The sequence below is a fragment of the Oncorhynchus mykiss genome, chromosome 24, assembly GCF_013265735.2.
Source record: "Oncorhynchus mykiss isolate Arlee chromosome 24, USDA_OmykA_1.1, whole genome shotgun sequence".
Lineage (NCBI taxonomy): Eukaryota > Metazoa > Chordata > Actinopteri > Salmoniformes > Salmonidae > Oncorhynchus > Oncorhynchus mykiss.
Window position 1 is genome coordinate 12,991,389 of NC_048588.1, and position 22,043 is coordinate 13,013,431.

Here is a 22,043-nt window from a genome sequence, read left to right on the forward strand (position 1 = left end):
CCGTTCCCGCATGCCCGGGTGGGGGCCCCTCTGATCCCGGGGGCCCCCGGACATCTTCCTATGGCCCCTGGGGCTGGCGAGAGGCGAAGAGCCAGGTAGGGAGCCCAGGCTGTAAGCAGGGGAGAGGGCGTTCCCAAAGCTGGCCTTCCTTCCCCCTCCCCCGCTCTCCATCATCATCAGCCCCAAGGTAGGGGAGGGGCTGCGGGCTCGGACCACACTGCCGCCAAACTGGTCCTCCGGGGGGGAGCCGGCCTTGCGTCGGAGCCCGGGGCTCTCCGGGACTCCCAGCTTCCCCAATGATGATGGGCTCTCGGGCGTTCTCAACATGAGGATACTTCCAGGGAGAGCCCCCGGGAGAACAGGCACCCCTCTGCGAGCCATGGAGGGGCTGAGAGGGGGGAGCTCCCTCATGCTGCTGCCACCACCGCCGCTGAGGTCGAGGTTCCTGTGGGAGAGCCGAGGGCTCTTTGGGGGCTGCAGCGTGAGAGGGTGGGGGAAGGGGTGGTGCTGCTGGAGTGGAGAGCCCCCCTGGATTATGTGGACGATGGGGTCCAGGGGAGGCTGGAAGGCCCTGCTGGGCTGGGATAGCAGCTGTCTGGAAGAGCTGGAGGTGAGGGAGCGGTCCACCTGCTCTCTGAAGGGGCTGGCCGGACGCTCCTGGAGGATGGTGCCCGCTTTCGTCCTGGGACTGGATGGGGAGGAAGACGTGGCGGCGTAGGGGAAATTGGAGGTGAGTCTGGGGTTACTTGGCACTGCGTTCCTGCCCATGTACCCGGCATCGGCTGATGCAACAGATAGGTGGGTCAGTCTGGGGCTCTCTGAACCCATCACCCCTGGGCCGTCCAGGCTCTGGCCTCTGCGGGCCGGCTTGGGGCTCTGGGGGGCCTCCAGGAGACATTTCCTCTGGAGCCTGGGGCTCTCAGGAACCCTCTGCACCCCACCGCCGGGGCTGTAGTTTGTCATTATGGTCCTTGGCTGGGGGATGGGTGGTGTAGTTGTGTAGTTGTAGCTGGATGAGCGGACCGGCACGGGGGGCAGGGATAGGTCCTGGGGGTCCAGGCAGCCGCTGGGAGAAGGGCTGGTGTAGCTGCCTGCGCTGCTGGCCGCCGAGGGAGAGGACAGAGGGGAGAAGGGCGGGGAGGTGTTCTCATAGCTAGAGCCCACTGACATGGCCCCCGGGCTGGTGGGAGGGGAGAGGAGGTAGCGGCCTCCTCCGTTGACCATGGGAGACAGCGGGGAGTGGGGGATGGGGTGGTCTGGATTTTTTGAGTCTGAAGAGGAAGGCTGGGGATCATCCATGACTAGGGAGTCCATGATGTCCTGGAGGTCCTTTTCGATGGAGCTGACGATGGCACTATGCTCGGAGCGTGGGACTCTCTCGCCGGGGGCTGGGTGGTGTGACTGGGATGCTCCTGATTGATGGTTCCCATTGACCAGGCTCTTTGAGTCTGTAGGGAAAACAGAACTAATATCACTCACTAGGCTATACTATGAGTGAAGACTATGACCACTGCAATATAAACACGGTTAAAAACAATTTTTTTACAGTATGGTATATCCCTGAAAACATGACAAATAGAAACAGACATGGGCTCTAAGAGCTGAATAGATAATGAGATGATATTGAGAGAATTGAATGGACCATAAAGTTCATAAATGGACTGTATCTTACGGTTGCACCACCACTCATTTATATAAAGTGCCTTGTTACTTTTATTATAGAACCTAAGCCTTTAGCACAAGTACCTTCAATTGGCTTCTATGTTTTATTGGTTGGCCACACTTTAAGCCATCAATTATCTTCGAGCGCTTCTAAATTTAAACCTGCCCACTGCCCAACTTAATCCACCCAAATCACAATTTGCATGAAGAAATGCTAATGAGAAAAAGGAAAGAGAAGAGAGAGAAAGATACAGAGCGGCAACAGAGACCAAGAAAGAGTGAGAGAAACAGGGGGAGAGATTGAGAGAGAGTGAGAGAGAGACAAAGGCAGCAAAAGACAGGCTTTGGAAAGATTGAGGGGAAAATGTGCCAGTATAACTCAATTACTGTGTGGCTGGAGAACAGCGCAGGCCAGGGCACAGTGGTAATTCAATCGAAATCGCAGGCAACCCTCAGTCTCCCCATAATGTCAACGTTGTAGATTAGGGAGCACAAGGGGACATCCAGGTGTAATCTATGGTATTAATATGATATGCTAATAGGCTGCAATCAGGAATAAGCAATGTGATCATTTGTATGATGGCAGGTAAGCCTGGCGGTTACAGCGTTGGGCCAGTAACCGAAAGGTCGCTGGTTCGAATACCTGCGCCGAAAGGCACTTACCCCTAATTTGCTCCAGGGGCACCGTACTACTATGGCTGACCCTGTAAAAGAACATTTCACTGCACCTATCTGATGTATGTGAAAATAACACTGCTGGGTTTTCATGTTCAACAGTTCCCCGTGTGTATCAAGAATGGTCCACCACCCAAAGGACATCCAGCCAACTTGACACAACTATGGGAAGCATTGGAGTCAACATGGGCCAGCATCCCTGTGGAACACTTTCGACACCTTGTCAACCTGACAAATTGAGGCTGTTCTGAGGGCAAAGGGGTGCAACTCAATATTATTATTTTTGTTTATGTTTGGTATACTCAGTATATATAAACAAATTAGTGAGATCATGCATCTTTGGCAACTCTTGTATGTGGAAATATGTACTGTATGTGGAAATATGTACTGTATGCATGTGAATATGTACTGTATGTGGAAATATGTACTGTATGTGGAAATATGTACTGTATGCATGTGAATATGTATATGACCATATTTCTGTAACATAGATATCATGCACATGTCAAATATGAAAGCCATTCCAAATACAGCTCTGTTTCAAATAGGGTACTTTCAGTCTAGAATAAACAAGCTACTGTGTATCACTGCAGTAAATAACCACCTTCATTTTGATTTCTATTCATAAATATGACCTCATAGCCCTGGATGATGAAGAGGCTTTACAAATAATGCATAAGCACTATTTGTTCAGCAAAGCGCTGGGAGTAGGCGATCTGCATGGTCTTTCTACAATGACTCAACCAGAGTTCTTCATCTGCCAAGCAGAAAAACTATTCAAGCATCATGTCATTTTGAGTGACAACACGACCACCATATGGCCCCAATACATGTTGGTGTAAATTACAATTATATGGATATTTTGTCGGTTACTTGGTTATTCATTTTCCCCGTTATTTTTTCATCCCAGAACAGGCCACATGGTCGTAGGATGTCGCCAGCATTTCGATTGTCAAACGTCTCAGAAGATGAATAGACCCACAATGTCAAAACGTAGAGAATGACCGTGAAAATACATTAGTCTCTGTCCCTGGACAGCGGTAAATATTAATAATTATCAGTACTTACATGAATGGGCAAGCCTGCGACTAAGACATAATGACTTATAACCCAGCTAAAACCCAAACGCTGGAGCCGGCATTTCTACCTCAATAAAGCTGCATTTACCGAAGCCTGTCGTAGCCTACCCGGCTCTCCGCACCCGGGAAGGTTGACAGAGTGATATTCCAGCCGGGTTTCGTGTGCCAGGCGCCGCTACCCTGCTAGCTCGCTCCCCCTCCCTTCCCTGTCCACCGTGCTGATGTGACGGCCTGGTAGTTTATGGGGGCGTTTGTTTTTCTTCTTAAAGGGGCAGTGCAGTCAAAAACGTGTTTTATATATATTTCCACACTATGAGCTTGGAATATTACTGTGAATTTGTCTAAATTCTTATAATACATTTTGAGTGTAAGAGCAGTTTGAAAAGACTGCCTGAAATTTCAACTCATTTTGTATAAGTGAGCGTCAATGCCATACAACTCTCCTTCCGTGGCCTCCAATTGTTCTTAAATACAAGTAAAACTAAATGCATGCTCTTCAACCGATTGCTGCCTGCACCTGCCCGCCTGTCCAACATCACTACTCTGGACGGCTCTGACTTAGAATATGTGGACAACTACAAATTCCTAGGTCTCTGGTTAGACTGTAAACTCTCCTTCCAGACTCACATCAAACATCTCCAATCCAAAGTTAAATCTAGAATTGGCTTCCTATTTCGTAACAAAGCATCCTTCACTCACGCTGCCAAACATACCCTTGTAAAACTGACCATCCTACCAATCCTCGACTTCGGCGATGTCATTTACAAAATAGCCTCCAATACCCTACTCAATAAATTGGATGCAGTCTATCACAGTGCCATCCGTTTTGTCACCAAAGCCCCATATACTACCCACCACTGCGACCTGTAGGCTCTCGTTGGCTGGCCCCGCTTCATACTCGTCGCCAAACCCACTGGCTCCAGGTCATCTACAAGACCCTGCTAGGTAAAGTCCCCCCTTATCTCAGCTCGCTGGTCACCATAGCAGCACCCACCTGTAGCACGCGCTCCAGCAGGTATACAGTGGGGCAAAAAAGTATTTAGTCAGCCACCAATTGTGCAAGTTCTCCCACTTAAAAAGATGAGAGAGGCCTGTAATTTTCATCACAGGTACACTTCAACTATGACAGACAAAATGAGAAAAAAAATCCAGAAAATCACATTGTAGGATTTTTAATGAATTTATTTGCAAATTACTCCAACACACGGCGTGTGTGACTCACAAGTGACGCAGGGGTTTAAGGCACTGCATCTCAGTGCAAGAGGCGTCACTACAGTCCCTGGTACGATTGCAGGCTGTATCACATCCGGCCATGATTGGGAGTCACATCGGGCGGCGCACAATTGGCCCAGAGTCGTCCGGGTTTGGACGGGGTAGGCCATCATTGTAAATAAGAATTTGTTCTTAATTGACTTGCCTAGTTAAATAAAGGTTAAATAAAAAAATCCTCAATTGAAGGTCAGCTAAGTTAACCTCGGCTACTTAACGTTACTAGCTCGGTATTTGAAGTTGTTATATTATCATTAGTAGTCTATTATCAGGTAAAAGCTTATGCTTATTATTCATAATTTCTCAAATATTTATTAGCTAATCATTCAGTCAAATACGCTATGCTACAGCCATTGAATCTGTCTTTGAGCGTTAAGGGACGTTAATGGCTAGTTCGGTCCACGACATTATGTTATTATACTTTTCAATCTTGAAATACATGGGTAAATGTTATTATACAGTGACTGAAATTTTGCACTATGTGATATTCACTTCCGGACTTGGAGAGAGCGCAAAGTGTTGTAGAATGCCCCTCTGAATAACGGGCGTGGTTTTGGCTTAACTGCGTTGGGGGAAAAGCAAGAAGCAACTCTACCTACATGTACATATTACCTCAATTACGTCGACACCGGTGACTTTGCATATTATTGTCCTGCTTTTTAATAATTTTTATCTCTTACTTTTTTTTAGGTATTTTCTTAACTGCATTGTTGGTTAAGGGCTTGTAAGCATTTCACTGCAAGGTGAAGACAATGCAGGAGTGGCTTCGGGACAAGTCTCTGAATGTCCTTGAGTGGCCCAGCTAGAGCACGGACTTGAACCCGATCAAACATCTCTGGAGAGACCTGAAAATAACTGTGCAGCAACGCTCCCCCTCCAACCTGACAGAGCTTGAGAGGATATTCAGAGAAGCATGGGAGAAACACCCCAAATACAGGTGTGCCAAGCTTGGAGTGTCATACCCAAAAAGACTCGAGGCTGTTGTTGCTGCCAAAGGTGCTTCAACAAAGTACTGAGTAAAGAGTCTGAATACTTATGTAAATGTAGTATTTCAGTTTTTTATAAATAATAAATTAGCAAAGAATTCTTTGTCATTATAGGGTATTGTCTGTAAACTGATTTAATACATTTTAGAATAAGTTTGTAACGTAACAAAATGTGGAAAAGTCAATGGGTCTGAATACTTTACGAAGGCACAGTTTATGCTGCTGCTACTCTGTTTATCATATATTCTGATGCCTAGTCACCTTACCCCTGTACATACAGTATTTCCCTCTATCAATCCAGTATCCTTTCACATTGTAAATATGGTAGTGGAACTGACCCTGTATATAGTATGCTTACTCACTTTATCGTGTTCTTCTTATTTTTATATCTTGTGTGTTTTTGTTCTACCTTGTAATTTTTTGTATTACATTGCTAATGATTACTGCTAGTGATGCACTGATATTACATTTTTGGCCGTTACCGATATCCAATATTTTCCTTGCCAAAAAACCCGATACCGACAACCGATATTTACAATTTTAGCTGCCTTTTAAGCATTCTAGTACAGTTAAATAGTTAACACACACACGGACACAACGGTCTAAGGCAAGGCATCACAGTGCAAGTTCATCACTACAGTCCCTGGTTCGGATCTAGGCTGTATCACATCCGGCCGTGATTGGGAGTCCTATAGGGCGGCGCACAATTGGCCCAGCGTCATCCGGGTTTGGCCGGGGTAGGCTGTCATTGTAAATAAGAATAACTGACTTGCCTAGTTAAATAAAGGTTACACACACACACACACACACACACACACACACACACACACACACACACACACACACACACACACACACACACACACACACACACACACACACACACACACACACACACACACACACACACCACACTGGCCAAACTGTTATTTTGTTGGCATTTACGTATGCCCCCATTACCAGTAAAACATAATCAAAACCTATGTCACGCCCTGATCTTAGTATTCTTTGTTTTCTTTATTCTTTTGGTTAGGTCAGGGTGTGACATAGGTGATGTATGTGTTTTTGTACTGTTTTGTAGGTTTATGGGGTCATTTACTATCTAGGTGTTTATGTATGTCTATGGTTGCCTAGATTGGTTCTCAATTAGAGGCAGCTGTTTATCGTTGTCTCTAATTGGGAACCATATTTAGGCAGCCATCTACTTTGGGTATTGTCTATGTGTAGTTGCCTGTGTCAGCACTCGTTATCGCTTCACGTTTGTTTTATGGTTCTTCATTAAATAATAGAAGATGTATTCATATCACGCTGCGCCTTGGTCTCTTCCATTCAACGAACGTGACAACCTATTTCTTTCACTTACTTGCTGTGCTATTTTGTTGTTCAGTCGTTTCATTCTCAACCAGGATTCTATGGAACGCCGTTTGGGTCTTTGCGTGTCAAAAAAGAAAACAATGACCAGTAGATAACACTATTTTACATGTCAAATAAGCTTGTTGACCAATCAGGACCTGAATATGACTGCACGTCACATAATAATTTAACGCATCCATTCATTTTTTATGTATTTATTACACTATCACTTGTATTTCATGTCACAACGATTCATCGATACGTATGCTATGATGCTGGTAAAGTTGTCTCGCGCACCTACAGTGCTGGTCATAAAAAAAGCCAGTTAGCTCATGGATGCAAACAATGTTCTTCCCCAAAAACATAGCAAAATGACAATCTGTTTCAGTAGCAATAGTTAGCTAGCTAACTATATAGCTAGGGGTCATCCTCTAAAATAACCCTAACTTATAAGACAGTTTTTATTTGATTAATGGTGGTCGGACCCATCTATGTGAAGCTAGCCACAATAAGGATTAGCCACAATAGTGGACTTTGCGGTTAGCCTTCAAAATAAAAGTATTGCATAATTCTATTTGTATTCATTTGCATCACTGTCAATGACATACTTTCATTTTGAAGGCAAACCACACATTCCAATATTGTGCCTAATCCGTATTAGCTTCACAACACATTACCAAGTCCGGTCGAGCCACACTAGCCAGATGAAGCTAGCTGGCTGCTTATAACGTTACCTTAGGCAACCGGGTTAAGTAGCTGGCTAGCTATTTATTTTCATAAACTGAAGTTTATTTTCAATAGGAGAACAACAAGTGGCAACCTAGCTAATACAAATCATTGGGGTGGCAGGGTAGCCTAGTGGTTAGAGTGTTGGACTAGTAACCGGAAGGTTGCAAGTTCAAATCCCCGAGCCGTTCTGCCCCTGAACAGGCAGTTAACCCACTGTTCCTAGGCTGTCATTGAAAATAAGAATTTGTTCTTAACTGACTTGCCTAGAGGTTAAATAAAATGGCTAAGAATAATGAAAATGGTTGGTTGGTTGTATTGGTCATAGCTAGGTACCAAGCTAAAGCTAGCTACCCCAGAAGTTGCAGTTGATTGGTTTATTACCAATGCATTATTGTAAACACATTGTTAGTGGCCAGTGTTTGCAGACTTTTTTGTACAGCTTTGACAATGCTACTGTATCTTTTTTGACATGTGAAGACACAAACAGCGTTCCATAGTATGTATGTCTTGAAGCTAATAGCAGTGACGCTATTACTGTGTAACTCCAGTAGGGCAACATCTGAAAAATAGCTCACTTGTTAGTGTGTACCGGTGCTCGACCAGTCGGCGAAAGCCAACATCACCTACAACAGAGAACGGTTGATTGTCAAGGGCAATGAATTGCATTATCTTGGCTTTAATGGATTTCACCTTTTGAGTTGTCTTGCTGAAATGTACTTGCTCTTTCAAATGACTGCTCGACTTGTTGACTGCTCGATCTATACAGCAGACATTGTGGGCTAGGTTATGAATGCTGTGCTGCACATGTAGCGCAAAATTTTACATGGTGTCATTACGGCATGTACCTACATTAAATAGGTATGCACATCAGCTTTGACATCTTTAGCTAATATCGTCCGATACCGATATGTTCACCGATATATTATGCATCCCTAATTACTGCATTGTTGGGGTTAGAGCTAGCTGTCACGACCTCTACCAAAGTCGAAGCCTCTCCTTGTTTGGGTGGTGCTCGGTGGTCGACGTCACCGGTCTTCTAGCCATCATTGATCAATTTTTAATTTTCCATTGGTTTTGTCTTGTCTTCCTACACACCTGGTTTCAATCCCATTCATTACCTGTTGTGTATTTAACCCTCTATTTCCCCTCATGTCATTGTCAGAGATTGTTTGTTATTCAGTGTTGTATTGGTGCGCGACGGGTCCTCGTACCCACTTTGTTTATTGTTACATTTAGTGTTTGGAGTGTGTTTTCGTTTATTGTTATTTAATAACTCCATTACACTCAGTTTGCTTCTCCTGTGCCTGACTTCCCTGCCACCTATACACACGACTCTGACACTAGCAAGAAAGGCATTTCACTGTACTTGTTCACGTGATATTGAAACTAGTATGAAATCATACTGTCATTCATACTTAATTTAATAATATGCCTAGGCTATATAGTAGTGAGTCTTCTAGGTTATCTAAACGGTGATACATTTCCTTGCCTAATGTCATTTTTACTGCATAGACAATGAACCAATGGATTTGGACTACGTCAAATAACAGTTGTGGAATGTGTAAGCTATATTAGACTTTTTAGGCAGAGCCCAACCATTTGAAATGATGGGATATTAAGATGGATGCGATGTGGTCAGGAGATAATGAAGATAAATAGATAATGAAGATAAGTGGAGATAATGAAGATAGAGAAGGCATTTAAATCCCCTGTTAACTACACAGGGAAATGGTGCGGTGCAGGAACGTTTGAGGAAACACACAGGAAGTGGAGATGGGAAGATAGTAGAATAGGGTAGAGGTTTAAAAATAGAAACAGTAAAAGATACCCCTCAACTTAAAATAAGCCGTGTGTAGCCAACAAAGCTGTCTGCCTGGCTGGCATACGAATGAGCCTGGTAGGAAATGTGTCGGAGCTGCTCAGTGAGGGTGGCTGAAGAGACTAGTGCCTGTCAGAACTCTAACTACTGTATAGGCCTACTGCAATGTACGATATGCGAGTGGGGGTTACCAAGCAAGCACTAGAAATTATACTCATAAATCAGATCTAGCAACCTTAATGTGACACACAATAATACACAGTTTAAGTACGTCAAAGGTAAGAACAGACCCTCTCTAGCGACCACACCAAGGAATGCACATCTAAGGAGAAATTAAGCCTTTTTAACAACAGCGGAAAGCATTCATTAACAAACCAGGAAGTTCAACACCCAATATGTATATGCTCCATACTTAACGCAGGGGGCACATCATCAACGCACAAAAAAAATAAGGAAATAACAAGATGCCGGGACAGATCCCCAAGAATCAAATCAAAAGTTATTTGTCACGTGCGCCGAATACAACAGGTGTAGACCTTACAGTGAAATGCTTACTTACAGGCTCTCACCAATAGTGCAAAAAGGGTACTAGGTGAACAATAAGTAGGTAAAGAACTAAAAAAAACTGTAAAAAGACAGGCTATAAAAGTAGCGAGGCTACATATACAGACACCGGTTAGTCAAGATCCCCCAAAGGCGGCCAAGAAGGGGAAACACACTCCACTGTGCCTGCGAGGAGAGGACAGGGCAGGGCTAGGCAGCTGAACACTTCTGCCTAGAGACCCAGAGAGGAATGAGATGCTCATAAATCATGCATGGTGTGAAACCAGGGCCAGCAGGCCAGGCAACCAGGGTTCTGTTGCACCCTGTCTTCACCAAGGCCGGAAATGGAAAGGCAGTAAGGGGCCTTCTGTGGTGTGTGAAACTCAGCACTTGTAAGGGAGCTGCCTCCTTAGCCACGGTAACAATCTGAGCCCTTAAGCTGTGTGGAGACACAGAAACAAGGACCTTGGTGGAGGAAGTGTAGTTTATTCAGTGTATTTTCATTTGAAGGGGTATTAAAAATGTCTTTAAAATACCTTGCTTTTTACCCTTTGCTTACCTTTAGATTTACCCCAGTAGTTTATATTCAATGTGTGTCATTGCACTCCAACATTGATCGCCATAAGCTGACATCGGCCATATATTCTGAATATTATGCAAGCTTTGTATTTGAGAGGATTCAAGTGAAGTGCTCACAAAATGTCTCTTGTAACATCCAGATAGACATCTACGTTAGATTTTCTGCTTATTTTTTCAGCAAATATTTTCATCTAGTTCATACACCGGTAGGGCCTATACCTTGAGTGTGTCATGACAGTACTGTATTACCTGTGACAGTACTATATTACCTGTGACAGTACTATATTACCTGAGTGGATTCTGTAGTTCCCACCAGAGCCCTTGCTTCCCCCTGGCATCATGCTCTTCATCCTGAACGCCTCCTCTGGGTGGTTGAAGCGGAAAAATACTGACTGGCCAAAACACAGCATACAGCCTGTAAAATAACACATGGGAGGTTGAGAAAGCAGCATTTGTAAGGGAGGTGGTTCAGTGAACCATGCTTGCATGATGAGTAACTTTGCCTGAGACCTAAAGACTTGCATTAACTCCCCAAGGCCAGGCTTGTCACATTGATATCTGTCATCTCTATCTTCAGTTCATCTGCTTTAGCTTCAACTGATGTTGCCTCTGTAATATATGAGTGAAACACATCCAATATAAGTCTGGACAATGTTACTGGAAATATACTTGATCTTTTCAGCATCAGTTATTACAAGTCACTGGGGTCTGACAGATTGATAAGGTAGTGAGGGGTTTGATAGACATTGCATAACAACAGGATATGAAAAAGCCTGTAACTCACTTCTATGTAAGCATTGCACATTGTCTTGTGAGTGAAGACCATAGATTTAGTTTTGTCTCTATGGAAAAGACCCTGTGCTTGTAGTGCCTATTCTGATCGACTTAAAGCCTTGTTTGAAAAATCTGAAACATTCTAATTCAGTCCTGTATCCTACTAACTAAAAGTAATCAGGAGAAAGCAGAGATTGCTACTGTACTGTCCAAATATAGTCCCATTATACAGTGAATAGCTGAAAATATATTTTAGATTGAGATAAATAGAGGGTGGTCTGTTAACTGATACCTGTCATCAGCAACCAGAGAACCTGGGGTAAAGAGGCTTTCATGGAAACTTTTCAATCAGAGCACCATCATTGGGTGAGATCCAGATGCACCCTATTCCCTTTAGAGTGCACTACTTTTAACCAGGGCCCATAGAGCCCTGTTCAGAAGTAGTGCACTATATAGGGAATACGATTTCACTTGGAATGCATACAGTGTGTACAATGCAGCCAGATGCCTTTTTATTCCATGGCAGTGGGGAAAAACAGTTGATTACTTCACCGGCTCTGACTGGACAGGATGTGATTAGGACACAGACACAGGCACAGCTGAATTACCGTGGTAACTATCACATCAGTGTAGGGAGAGGAGATGACGCCAATGCAGCGAAGAAGCAGATATGTATATTTTTTTTATGTCGACAGAGTTGAGCTTAGCTTTAATTGTTTGACTAATGGGGGAAATTTGAAAAGTTTCAGGCCCTTTCTATTATATATGATGTTTATGTCCACATTTGATAATAAAACATGAAATGAATGTCTCTGGGGAGGCAAACATAAAAACAAGTGATGTGATGGGTAGTACTGAGACGTATTACATTTTATAACAGTATTACTTAAGATTGTAGAGGAGAGCGCCACATCAGCTGAATATCTGTCTGTACACGCTCTCTGTTCTTCTTCAGGAGACAGAGGTTGTGCGTTTTGGCAGGCCTGAGTCAGAGCCAAGGAGAACAGAGGCATGGCTTTGACCTGCATCAACAAGATTTGAGGGAGGGAAAACTCAATCACGCCCAGTGTCAGACCCACCCTTCAAATGACATAGCCCCGGGCTACAGCTCTCACACACTGTAAGCCAACTCTACCTCACAACTCATTGGCTATTCAGAGAGCACACGCGCGCTGTACAGACTTGATCCAAAGTATTAATAGCATAGACGTTGCACATCATACCATCAGGGTCATATAAACATGTAAAAATTGCAAAGCGAGGAAGAAAAACGCAGTTATGTGTGATTGCGATCACTTGTATGTGGTTGTATCTGACACCACAAATGAAGTTCCATAGGGGAAAATAAAATAAACTCTTTAAAAGTATGTAGTCTGTGCAGAATGCAGATACGAACTGTGAATGCAGAACTGTACCGGTCACCCACAGCAGAAAAATCCTGTCAGGCTAACATGGCCTTGTTAACTTTACCCAGTACAGCTGTACAACTCTATGGGAATACAGGCAGTGGATGAAGAAGCGTTATACTTGGTTGCTGATGTTAGAAGAAGGAGACTGGTTCTCCTGTTGTTTTCATCACACGCTGAACTTCACTGACTGTTTGCCTCTGTTCTGCCCTTTTTCCTTTTCCCTTAGGGACTGATCCAAAGATCTTGGCAACCAAAAGACCTCGTGTGCCTCTCTGTCTGTGGCTTCCGGTGAGGGTTAACTAAAAGTGTCTGCTGCACCAGAAAAAAAGCACACACGCACCCACAAACAGGCATATATTAAAATCAGATCAAATTTGATTTGTCACATGCTTCACTAAACAGGTGAAATGCTTACTTACGGGCCCTACCTCGGCAATGCAGAGATTTAAAGAAAAGAGAAATACTCAAAAAATAATAACACAAGGAATAAATACACAATGAGTAATGATACACACACACATTACATACACACGCCTGCACACACACCACAGGCCCAGGGCAAAGGGGTAACAGTGCCCCATCCTGCTGCCTCTACAGCTGAGCAGTGACACGACAGGCCATCAGGGATCAGACAGGCAGGATGAGGCAGCAAACCACACAAAGAGCTGCTCGTTTACCCAATTTCCAAGCTACAGCAGTGTGTGTGTGTGTGTGTGTGTGTGTGTGCGCGCATAAGCCTATAACCAGGAGTGAGACAACACACTGGACAAGCACAGGCATCAAGTGTGTCAAGGACATAACACGTTCAAGAATTTCCAATCTCTCTCAACTAACAACCGTTGAATAGCTAGCTAGGGCAAACCTTGAAATATGACTCATAAGATTAATTAATTTCTGATAGTTTTTCTTTCCTCAGAGGGAGGAGAGCAAAACCATTACATCTAGTCATGTACTGGTGGTTGATCATAACAATGCAATGAAAATATCGCAAAATAACCGGATGATTTGTTGAGTGTAAGTTAGTGTACAGACAACATTCTGAAGATCTTGAATACAACAGCTGCATAAATGGCTAGTCAGTAGCCACCTGCAGTGACAGGACAGGGTCATTTTCTGTCAACCACATCAATGTCAATTAAGACTCATCAATTCAGCCATTACAGACCTAATTATATTGATGGATCCCTTGGCATAGGGAAACACTAATCAACAGTATGTGTCTATAGATTTAACACAATTTGTCATCGGGCAAAGAGAAAAATTACGTTTTATAGCTAATCTCTATTCCACAGATTTTGCCATGAGGCTAAGAGAAAATGTTGCTATTTTAAAGCTAATTTCCTGCAATTTTGCCATGGGGCAGAGAGGAATGTGTGCAGTTTTATAGCTTATCATGCTTTTCTATACATTTTGCCATGAGGCTGAGAGATTTAGCATTTTTAAAGATTAGAGGTAAAATATCCAGTACCAGTCAAAGATTTGGACACACCTACTCATTCACGGGTTTTTCTTTTTTTTTTTACTATTTTCTACATTGTAGAATAAGAGTAAGACATCAAAACTATGAAAGTGTTAAACAAATGTATATTTGAGATTCTTCAAAGTAGCCACCCTTTGCCTTGATGACAGCTTTGCACACTCTTGGCATTCTCTCAACCAGCTTTAACAGTCTTGAAGAAGTTCCCACATATGCTGAGCAATTGTTAGCTGTTTTTCCTTTACTCTGCGGTCCAACTCATCCCAAACCATCTCAATTTGGTTGAGGTTGGGTGATTGTGCAGGCTAGGTCATCTGTTGCAGCACTCCATCACCCTCCTTCTTTGTCAAATAGCCCTTACACAGCCTGGAGGTGTGTTTTGGGTCATTTTTCCTGTTGAAAAACAAATGATAGTTCCACTAAGCGCAAACCAGATGGGATGGCGTATTGTTGCAGAATGCTGTGGTAGCCATGCTGGTTAAGTGTGCCTCGAATTCTAAATAAATCACAGACATTGTCACCAACAAAGCACCGCAACACCATCACACCTCCATGCTTCACGGTGGGAACCACACATGTGGAGATCATCCATTCACCTACTCTGCGTCTTACAAAGACAAAGTGGTTGAAAAATCTCAAATTTGGACTCATCAGACCAAAGGACAGATTTCCACCAGGCTAATATCCATTACGCGTGTTGCTTGGCCCAAGCAAGTCTCTTCTTCTTTTTGGTGTCCTTTAGTAGTGGTTCCTTTGCATCAATTTGACCATGAAGGCCTGATTCTCGCAGTCTCCTCTGAACAGTTGATGTGGAGGTGTGTCGGATACTTGAACTCTGCGAAGCATTTATTTGGGCTGCAATTTGAGGTGCCGTTAACTAGAACTTATCCTCCGCAGCATGACAGCCAGTTTCATCATAGTGCTTGATGTTTTTTCAGACTGCACTTGAGATTCTTGAAATGATTCAGATTGAATGACCTTCATGTCTTAAAGTAATGATGGACTGTCATTTCTCTTTGCTTATTTGAGCTGTTCTTGCCATGATATGGACTTGGTCTTTTACCAAATAGGGCTATCTTCTGTATACCACCCCTACCTTGTCGCAACACAACTGATTGGCTCAAATGCATTAAGAAGGAAAGAAATTCCCCAAATGAACTTTTAACAAGGCACACCTGCTATTTGAAATGTATTCTAGGTGACTACCTCGTGAAGCTGGTTGAGAGAATGCCAAGAGTGTGCAAAGCTGTCATCAAGGCAAAGGGTGGCTACTTTGAAGAATCTGACATATAAAATACATGATGATATATGATTTGTTTAACACTTTTTTGGATACTACATGACTCCATATGTGTTATTTCATAGTTTTGATGTCTTCACTATTATTCTACAATGTAGAAAATAAAGAAAACCCCTGGAAAGAGTAGTTGTGTCCAAACTTTTGACTGGTGCTGTAGGTGTGTTACCTTTTTATTTGCTCAATCTGATTGGGTGGACCTGGCTCCCCAGTGGGTGGGCCTGGCCCTCAGGCCTACCACTGCCTAAGCCCGGGGAAATTCCCTGACTGGAATCATAAATTAGATTAAGCACGCAGGTCTAATCAGAATACGGGACACATAAAATAGCATGCTGTGATTCTCCTGCCTTGTTTTCATAATTAACTATCTTTCACAACAAATAGTAATTGAGTGAGTCAATACCATTAGCAAGATCCCCAGGCAATCACTATGCTGGAATTCAATAAATCTAGCAGTCATCTTTTGCAGATTGATCGATGGTGGTAACACATTGAGCTTGAATCATTTGCATCTTGTCATCAGACTTACCTGGATGTGAACATGTGTCTGGAGACTGGAGGCTTCCATACTTAACTTAATCTCTTTATTCACAATTTCTCTGTATTAAGAGTAGGGCCCAGAGTATTTCCAAACCATTTGACCAGACCGGGGAAAACGCAGGGCACTAAGTAATGAGCAACCTACTAAGACCTTAGGATAAATGATTGATATGATAAGTGATTGTGTGGATGTTGCTAATATTTTGGCATCACAACACTGAAGTTTGAGAGGACTCCCCTATGTAAAAACCCTCAGGTTGTGAGCTCGTCACTGCAGCACCTCCCTTCACCTCCATGCCCTGTTCATGCTGTCCCACCATGCCTCTGTCTAGGGGCTCCTCCTCAGCTTATTTCTACTGAGACAGAGCTGTTGAGCAAATGTCAATCTACTGACTATTAACCAGACCACGATTATACCAAATCATAACACATAGATACCTAACCCCACTCACTAGGTGGTCCGTGGAGATCTCCACTAGAGCACTTCCATAACATTGTAGGGGTCACATTCCCATTGGACATTCCCTAGTCAATCACCTTTGGTTAATCATAGGAGAGGACCGAGTATAGGCAGCGGGTGCACTAAACCAGTGACAGGGTTGTAGAATAGATCCTTGGGTGATCATGTTCCCCTATAGGGATCTCCACTCCAGGGGCAGACTGGACATACTTCTGGCAAATGCCAGTTGGGCTGGTCCATTTTTAGACCAGATGGTCTGCCTAACATTTTTTTTTTGAAAATTATCATTAGCTGGCAAAAAAAATGGGCCAGTGTGGGGGTCTCAAGAGGAAAAATGGGCCAGTGTGGGGGTCTCAAGAGGAAAAATGGCCCGGTGTGGGGGCCTCAAGGAAAATAATGGGCAGGGGTGTTACATGCTGACCACACCACTCACGTCACGTGCGTGAGCATTGCAAAATAAATGTACACATACATGTCATTCAATCCTTGCACCCACACCGCTCACGCGCGCCAATGAGCATCTGTATTGCCAAGCGCTAAAATAGAAGTCAGTTCCATTCAGTTCCATACTGAAAGCGGTGCAAGTCCTGCCTCTCCCATCTCCTCATTGGTTTATAAATGCAGATACCCACGTGCCATCTCCTCATTGGTTATACCCACGTGGGTGATTGAAAGATGAACTGAGGTCAGTCGGTCATGGTAATACACCTATGAAAGTTAGATGCCAATTGCCATATAAAGTCCAAAGAAGAAAAAGCCTGGAAAGAGGAGAGATGACTAGAAACGATTCGGTTGACCATTTTATGTGTGGATTAATTGTCTGAGTAGAGGACCTTGTGCATTTCAGGTAAAATAACAACTCAACGTTTATATCCCAGGACAAATTATCTAGCAACAGCAAGAGTCCGGTTTGGGTATGGTGTTAGAAATGCCAGGGACGATTTTTGGTCCCAGCTCCTCTCATGCTCCCAAGTGGCGCAGCAGTCTAAGGCACTACATCTCAGTGCTAGAGGCATCACTACAGACTTTGGTTCAATTCCAGGCTGTATCACAACCAGCCGTGATTGGGAGTCCCATAGGGCAGCGCACAATTGGCCCAGTGTCGTTAGGGTTTGGCGGTGTAGGCTGTCATTGTAAATAAGAGTTTGTTCTTAACTGACTTGCTTTCACGATCGTCGTATGAAGCGGACCAAAGCGCATCGTGATATGAATGCATTCTTTTATTGAATGACGAAAAACACGACGTAAACTGAACAAGCTAACAAAACAACGTGACTGCTAATGAAACATAGTGCTAACATGCAACTAGACATAGACAATCACCCACAAACCAACAGTGAAACCCAGGCTACCTAAGTATGATTCTCAATCAGAGACAACTAATGACACCTGCCTCTGATTGAGAACCATACTAGGCCGAAACATAGAAATCCCCAAAATCATAGAAAAACAAACATAGACTGCCCACCCCAACTCACGCCCTGACCATAGTAAATAATGACAAAACAAAGGAAATAAAGGTCAGAACGTGACACTTGCCTAGTTAAATAAAGGTTCCATTAATAAAAAAATTAAAAATGTAATCCCTCCATATGTTTTCAGCTCTCCTCAGACTTGAAGTGAAGAACCCTTTCACCAGAGACAAGCATCTCATGGATTCCAATAAGAGATGGGATTAAGAGCAATATTTCATTACTCTGTTCAGCAGAAGGCTGAGCTTAAAAAAACCTCACCTCTGATCTCCAAACAGCACGAGAGTGCAACGTTTATTCAAGTTCTTTGCTAAAGCGACCTGACAGTAAAATATGACACGTTGCCATTTTTATAATTAAAATTCATGGCGTCATTTGGGTGAGGACACGGTTCAATGGTAAATGAAAAAAAAACTTCACAGAAAATAATGAATTGGGGCTGTTGGAAGAGAACGGGACTGGCGGCTGAGCAGCCAAGATCCTCACAGTTAATCAGCGAGATTGATTCTCTCAACATCGCGAGGCAGAGTTCTCCTTTACCACTACATTAATGGCAGAAGTCATTGGGTTCTCATCACAGTGAGTGCACTTTGGGAATGGCTCCAATGTATATCTTTCTTATCTCGTATGGGGCTGTCTCTGCAAGTTACCATATTCATGTTGTTGAATTACAACCAAAAAGTGAACCATGGATCCTACTCAAGAATAAAGACTAAAGAGAAGTCAACGGGTGATTTGACATGACTATATTTTCAATATTCTAAACTGAAAAGCACAGGGTTGTCTGAGATGGGTGTGGATATGTCTTTACTTCAAGGGCACTTTGACACAACTAAAAGTGACACCAAAGAGCACAGACCATTATTCAAATCAAATCAAATTTTATTTGTCACATACACATGGTTAGCAGATGTTAATGCGAGTGTAGCGAAATGCTTGATTCCCTGAAAACACCTTGGCACTGGCAGGGATTCAAATCTCCAGGAAATGACAGACCCTGATCTGCAAGGACAACAGCATCACCTCAAGAGATATTCTTTCATGAAAAACTGGTAGATGAATGTAACCATAGGAGAAGGTTGGGTTGGCATACCTGAGGGGTACTACATTGTCTTATATCACGGTAGTGTCACATTTAGACCACATTCCCTGGAGTTAAACCCTTGCTTGAACCTAGTCAAGCAACAATATGAAAGCATTTTCATATCATCATTTTAATGTAGTATAGCTTGCCAAAAATATCTTCATTATTAAGCCTTGGAAAGTGAGCCATTGGGACTGCAGAAATAAGATATAGGAAACTTGGCTGATAGCAAATTATTCTGATAACGTTAGGGCATGTATGAAAAATAGCGATCAGCTGAGATGTTTCAGTTGGCTTCAACAAAGAAAGACTCCCATTGACCTAGAGTGTCAGACATCTCTAAAGCAGAGGACATACTGGACAGGGATGCCTAAAAAGTAAGCAAGACAGTTGCCATGGCATTGTTGTGGTTTACTGCTTAAGGAAAGGCCAGACACTTTCAAGCTCACCAGTTAATCACTCAATGCTTTAGCCAATGCAGAGGACATAAAGTGCAGCCACACATACCAAAAGATAGATAGGAGATTCACAGGAAAGCAGTGGAAGTTAATCTGAGAAGAACACGTTCTCATATGTCCATTCTATTTTCACCAACATAACTGAGTTGGATGTCAGAATTAGGATGTCAGACTACTTTTTAAAGGTAACCTATACAGCAATACCCGATGAGAAAGTACATTTTAAGCTTGTGAATAATAAATTGAATGATGGTGTCAGTATTTTGGTAAGACACACTGCTGTTAATTTGGTGCTAAAATAAGTAACACAGTCAACCATCTACAGTATATCATGTGGCATTTGACACCACCGATAAGGATTTCAGGCTTCTTCCTCTTCATATACTTTCATAATTGAGAAATGTATTCAATAACATCTGTCCCAGATACAATATATTGAAACTATCTGCCACCTTCTGTGAGTGGCACAATGAGGTGTGAGGGGGTCTAGTAACAGATGTGCACTGAACGCACTCTCACCCTCACCTCCTTTTGCCGGAACATTATAAGACAATAAATACTCCTGCTGGTCATGTCAGTGAAACAGACGGCTATGGGTTATTTCTCTATCCATGCTATGTGGACGTGGCCTCACAAACAGAGGAGTCCAGGTCCCACCAAGCATGAGCAGGAGGATATGGGGCTCACCAAACTGAAAAAAAAGGAGGGAACTGTATGACAGCCCGATGCTTGTTTGCAGAGGGGGTGCACCTCATGTCTCTTTACTTCCTATGCATACAATGAGGGTCAATGCAATGTGTCAGAAATGACAGAATGTTGGACAGGGGAGTTTTGAGTGGGCTTGCTAATATGAGAATAGACAGCATCTAGATTCTACGCAGGGTTAACAGCATGCTTAGGTCACATCGACCAGGAATAGAAATGTATCCCGTAAACAGGCATCCGGTGACCATGACAAAATGAAAAGGGATCACTACAGTGTCATAGTCGGGGATTTGGCTAGATGTTTGTTTTGTATGTTTTTCTGTCTGTAAATTGAACTCAGGTGGATGAGGAAGTTCAGTGGAATAAACAATACTATTGCAGAAATATGAGATAAAAGTAATCTTCAAAGTTGACAAATATATATTATATATTACAAACAAAACAAAATCACATATTTTGTGCGGAACCAGCGTGATGTATTGCCATTACTCAATATTAATACAAAAGATCAATGTTATTTTACTGGTGCAATGGTTCAGGTCCATAATATTTTTGACAATATACGTTATTGACAATACTTTGTATCATATATGCATGATTCGAGATTAGGGTCAAATGTATCATTTGGATGTTACAATGTAATACCTGCTGTATAACGTCACCCATCTACTATAGCGAATCAAGCGACTCGCTTTCGGTTTGTGGGCCTTAATGGATGTTTAAGCAATTGCAAAAAAAATGTAGATACAACACACAGTTGAAACACACTACAGCATACACATTATCTTTAATTCTGAAGAAAAGCTTACTTTAAATCCAAATGAAAGTCCTCTTGCCCTCCGCTGTTAACATCGCAGCTGCTCCTTTAAAACGAGCCACGTGTTTTTCCTGAACGGCAAATGATTGTTGAAGAACAGAAAGCTTTAATGCGTGCTTGTCTTGACGATTCTTTTGGTTATGATAATATTTATCAGTATTCTTCCACAGGCTACTCATATAGTTTTACGTTATGTTTTCACAAAGAGCGCTCTCCACCTGCCTTCTAGTGGAGCCAGCAGAAAAAAATAGTTAATTCAACGCGTAGGGATGCAATCCATTTCAGTTAAATATTTTGCGTTACAATTCGTTGTCTATTGTTCCTTCCAACGCAGCCTCGTGTATTGCCCGATTTCACAGTCAGTCACTAACTATCGCAGCAGGCTACACGCGCATGATTGTTTCAACGTGACTCCTGGCAGCGGGAGAGATGGTTGGTGTTGAAACCGCAGCTGTCTCCGACAGGCTCAAACTAATATCCACACCAGATAGAAAGAGAAAAGGGGTTGGTGTAGTGTAGGGAGGGGGGGCAGGGGGGGGGGCAGTAACCCTGAGTCAGAGCTCCTTTGTGCAATCCCAAATCTGTCTCGTCTGAATCAACCTCACCCATTTCCTCCAATAGTAGTTGTGTATCCTCTGAGTCTGTCTGACTGTCTACCAGGTTAGTCATGGCATGACTTTCTGTTTATGATACACTATATGGCCAAAAGTATGTGGACACCTGATGTTGGAACAGAGCTGTTGGGACTTGATTCCATTCAGCCACAAGAGCACTAGGGAGGTCGGGCACTAATGCTGGGCGATTAGGCCTGGCTCGCAGTCGGCGTTCCAATTCATCCCAAAGGTGTTTGGTTGGG

At 43.1% G+C, this 22,043-nt stretch overlaps 1 protein-coding gene across 1 annotated transcript in view; it reads right to left on the reverse strand.

The window, feature by feature from the left end:
* LOC110503778 (pleckstrin homology-like domain family B member 1) overlaps positions 1-22,043 on the reverse strand; it is an 83,756-nt gene that overhangs the window by 38,705 nt on the left and 23,008 nt on the right. The window contains 2 exon segments of the mRNA XM_021582311.2: positions 1-1,448; positions 10,984-11,109. Coding sequence (XP_021437986.2) covers positions 1-1,448; positions 10,984-11,109 — 1,574 coding nt within the window.